The 4,895-nt window shown below is 37.7% G+C and overlaps 1 protein-coding gene across 1 annotated transcript; it reads right to left on the reverse strand.

The window, feature by feature from the left end:
* Positions 1-1,447: 1,447 nt before the first annotated feature.
* Positions 1,448-4,471, reverse strand: LOC116028516. The gene is made up of 6 exons (XM_031270246.1): positions 3,938-4,471; positions 3,743-3,811; positions 3,508-3,612; positions 2,367-2,486; positions 1,879-1,968; positions 1,448-1,786 (listed from the first exon to the last, which is right to left on the reverse strand). Exons 1-6 carry the CDS (start codon positions 4,427-4,429, stop codon positions 1,670-1,672), a joined length of 993 nt encoding a protein of 330 aa, XP_031126106.1. The 5' UTR covers positions 4,430-4,471; the 3' UTR covers positions 1,448-1,669.
* Between the last annotated feature and the right edge of the window lie 424 nt (positions 4,472-4,895).

The following is a 4,895-nucleotide window of genomic DNA, read 5'->3' on the forward strand; positions in this document are numbered from 1 at the left end:
CTTCAAATATGTACATCAATGGACGATTGTATTCTTCCCCTTACGCAGAACTCTAAATTCTAAAGCCATTTTTCTTCCTCTCACGCAGTTGTCACTCGCCACTCAATAGCTAAAGCTTCTTCTTGCCACTCCACGCTAGATCTACGATGACGACAGTGATAGTGGACTTCAAATATGTACATCAATGGACGATTGTATTCTTCCCCTTACGCAGAACTCTAAATTCTAAAGCCATTTTTCTTCCTCTCACGCAGTTGTCACTCGCCACTCAATAGCTAAAGCTTCTTCTTGCCACTCCACGCTAGATCTACGATGACGACAGTGATAGTGGACTTCAAATATGTACATCAATGGACGATTGTATTCTTCCCCTTACGCAGAACTCTAAATTCTAAAGCCATTTTTCTTCCTCTCACGCAGTTGTCACTCGCCACTCAATAGCTAAAGCTTCTTCTTGCCACTCCACGCTAGATCTACGATGACGACAGTGATAGTGGACTTCAAATATGTACATCAATGGACGATTGTATTCTTCCCCTTACGCAGAACTCTAAATTCTAAAGCCATTTTTCTTCCTCTCACGCAGTTGTCACTCGCCACTCAATAGCTAAAGCTTCTTCTTGCCACTCCACGCTAGATCTACGATGACGACAGTGATAGTGGACTTCAAATATGTACATCAATGGACGATTGTATTCTTCCCCTTACGCAGAACTCTAAACTCTAAAGTCATTCTTCTTCCTCTCACACAGTTGTCACTCGCCACTGAATAGCTAAAGCTTCTTCTTGCCACTCCACTCTAGATCTACGATGACGACAGTGATAGTGGACTTCAAATATGTACATCAATGGACGATTGTATTCTTCCCCTTACGCAGAAATGTACATCAATGGACGATTGTATTCTTCCCCTTACGCAGAACTCTAAACTCTAAAGCGATTGTATTCTTCCCCTTACGCAGAACTCTAAACTCTAAAGCCATTCTTCTTCCTCTCACACATTTGTCACTCGCCACTCAATAGCTAAAGCTTCTTCTTGCCACTCCACTCTAGATCTACGATGACAACACTGATAGTGGACTTCAAATACATACATCAATGGACGATGACAGCTTCTTCTTGCTAGTAGCACTTGACGGTGACGATTTCTTTGATCTGTTTTCTTTTTGAGCTTCTGGCTGTGGAAGACGACAAGGTAGCACTCAACAACGCTGGTAACAACAGGTCGCGACTCTAGCAGCTTCTCCGGCGAAAAAAATTACTATATTAATAGAATATTAGTATAATAGTATATTAATAAAAAATTTTATGCTATTTAAATTTAAATTTTTATTACATTTTATCTTAATTTATTAGAGAACTTGAAAATAAAAACTTTAAGTTAGGCATTTCGAATTAGAACATTCGAGTTGAATCGAATATATTTGAATAATGTAGCTTAATCAAATACGAATAAAATTTTTAGATTCAAATATATATCGATGCAAATGCAAATAGTTCTCAAAATAATCGAATTCGAATCAAATAGTGAGATACACCCCTACTTGTGGCACAGCTTAAACATGCATCCAAAATTGGCATTGATCTTAAGTAAAATCAAACTCTACTTGTTTTCCATGTCACCATCTAATTCTACAACATCATTATGGGGCCAAAAGATTCAATTTGCCTAAAACCAATTTGATATACTGAAGTCCCTAAGCTTTCTAAGGTGCTTTTCCATATCTTCCCGCGTGTTCTTCCACTCTTCTTTCTGTATCACAAGAGACGGATCTTCTCTTTCTTCCTAAAAATACAGAAATAGCAGTTTCCACATTAAGTAGAGTACACAAATAATGATAATAAAAATTCCTTGTAATTCTGATTTGAACTAGTTACCGATGGGATTATTTTGAAAGAGTTTCCATTATCATGGATGACAAGCAAATCATTCTTTCTATCCCTGTTTATTCCTTCTGGAACTGTTACCTATTTCAAAGAATTTGAATATTAATTAGTAATGAAATTACCGAAAGGCGTAAAATAAACTGAAATCAGAATTGGCTTGGCAAATGCACAGTAAAATTTGATCATTGGTGGTTGATGCACAGGCTGCTCATCAAAGGCTTGATGTATTCAAGGAAGAATAACACCTAAACTAGCTAGTGTAACAACCCTTTCAAACACATTTCAACTTGGTTCCAAATGTAGAAGGTAAATGTTTAGTTGTGGCCTTAAGCCAACAGGAAATGGAAACAGAAAAAAAGATTTTATACCCTCTTGTAATCAAAGCGAATTTAATAGGGGAAAATCAAAAGCATCAATTGGAGCTATACATATCATCACTACATCCAATTAAATACATTAAAATCAAAGAAGTCCCTTACCACCACTTTAGCTCTTGTAATGGATTTGGTTTTCGAATCAATAACATAAATCTCCTCAAAATCGAGAACAAAATCTGGATCACCTAATCTGCGGTTCCTATAATGCTTTGTCAAGTATACCTGCAAGAAGATCAAGATTAGTGCAAGTCTGCAACTCCAAGAAGGAGCAGTGCATTATTACTAATCCTCAGATTAAAAAGTAAATAAATATAGATATATATCCGATATCTCTAATCTCTAATGTATAACCAATGGTTAGGTACCCCGTACCCCTGAAATGTGTCCATTTTCCGTCCTTTGGGTTGTTCTTGAGGTTAGTAACGGCCGTCCATTAACATGGGTTTGGGAGTTAGTTTGGTATCTCTTTTGGGATATTCTGTTCCCTATGTCTTTTTTGTCCTTCTAGTGTTATGTATTTGGATGCCGTTTGTCTGCCATTAAAGGTAGGAAGGAGAGATGGTGGTACAACTTACAAAGAAAACTATTATGCCCCTTCATAATCTATAACATTCCGCACTGATTGCTGAATTCTTGCTTTTAAACTCCTTGTTCATAGAACCATTTCCTACTCACAAGATTTGATTTGTCAATTTTGCAGACTTTGTTTGCTGTTGTCTGTGGTACACTGGTATTTTTTTTTTTTTTTTACTTTTAATATTTTGAATTCCTACGAAAGACAATCAGATAATTCAGATTTGATGCCCTGGTCACCATAAGACTACAGTAAATAAAATCTACTTCTCATTAGGTTTGACACTAAACTAATATATTATCAGAGAACAAATACTCTACTTCATTCAAGTTCTAATTGAAACCTCATCCTAGTAGAAGCTTGAGAACAAGTAGGCATGGAAATGTAAAAAAATTAACAAGGAAAAATCAACTTAAGCGAAAGCTGATTCCATTAGTATTACTGTATTAGAGATCACGGTAAAAACATGGATAAGTTTAGACACCATTGCAGTATTTTTACTTCTCTTTCTCTCCATAACAAAAAAAAAAACAACCAAATCCATATCCTGGAATATTCATCCTAAATGGGACCAGGTTACTAAATTATGTACTTCACCTACTCAATACTACCATATAGCATTGGAATTATAGTGTATAATATAGAAGATGCTATAGCCTATAGTCATACCTTCAATACTTCCCTCTCCGATTTGTACATGGGATCCCTAGGCGCATCAATGGGAGGCTCTGTCACATTGTAGGATCCATATTCACTTTTGCCACATCTAATATACTACTACAATGAATCATTTGTCAATGAATAAGCACTCAAAAATACTTTGATTGTTAAACCACTAACATGGAATTACAGATATAATAAGTATAATCAAGTCATGAAGTTGGAGTATATGGAACACATATACCTTTTGAGGCATTGGTGCAAGAACCTTGGGAATTGCATACACATCAGTATCCGGTGGAGTAACGTACATCTGCAGACAATAAAACACATTACAATTGCTGAAATTAACATGCTAATTGCTGTCGTATGCTCAAATCAGAGTAAAAAAGCAACGCATTTCCTCATTAAAGAGAGAGAGAGAGAGAAGGAGACCTACCTCACGGAAATCATACACGTCGTTGTCAGGATCAGGAGGTCTGCGGATGAAGAAATCGCAGTCATGGAGGCTAATCTTATGGAATTCGTCTTCGTTGATTCTGTAATCGACGATTTTCTCAGAGTCCCAACCCTGGGTGGAGACAAAGCTGCTGCTGTAGACCATGGCAATGTCGTCGTCGCCACCGGCGCCGGCGGCTGAGATGGAAAGGCCGAGGGAGGTGTCGTAATCGACATCGAAGTCTTTCTTGTTGTCGGCTTCCTCAGCCTCATCCTCGTCCATATCGTAGTCGTCTGGGTCTCCACCGTCCGCGTCACCGTCGTCAGTCCAGGCCCGAAAGTCGAGCCTCCGACTCGGCCGAGGAATCGGCCTCAAACTCCATGCAATTGGCTTCGTGTAAGTGAGAAGGGAAGTACTACGTTGCAGCGAAGGCGCGGTTATTGAGGAAGGAAGCTTTGGTGGAAGAAAGGTGAGAATGAGAGCAGGATTCATGGAGGCAAGCGGCTCTTTCCTTTTGGTCTGGTTGAGTGGGAGTAAGAACCGTTGATATATTTTGGATAGAAGTGCGGATTTGGGTATTTATCAATTTTCATTTTTCACCCCTTGAGGTGTGGTACTTTCAGCCCCCGAAATTAAGAAAAATTGGAGTGTGCCCAAAAACTATTATGACTTGTTTTATTTAGGAATAAGGGTCAAATAGACCATTGAACTACACACAAAAATGCAATTAGGCCATCGAACTAAAAAACAATGCAATTGGGTCCCTGAACTACACAAATTCATGCAATTTCATCCAAAATGACCTGTTTTACCTGATATACCGGTTACCAATTTTAAAAATAATATTTTAAAATAATTATAAATAAAATAATTAATTAAAATTAAAATTGAAATTAAAAAATAATAATAAAAATAATAAACTGTCGGCCGGAGACGAATCGTCTCCATAGGTCTCCTG

This window comes from Ipomoea triloba, chromosome 9 (assembly GCF_003576645.1).
Source record: "Ipomoea triloba cultivar NCNSP0323 chromosome 9, ASM357664v1".
Taxonomy (NCBI): domain Eukaryota; kingdom Viridiplantae; phylum Streptophyta; class Magnoliopsida; order Solanales; family Convolvulaceae; genus Ipomoea; species Ipomoea triloba.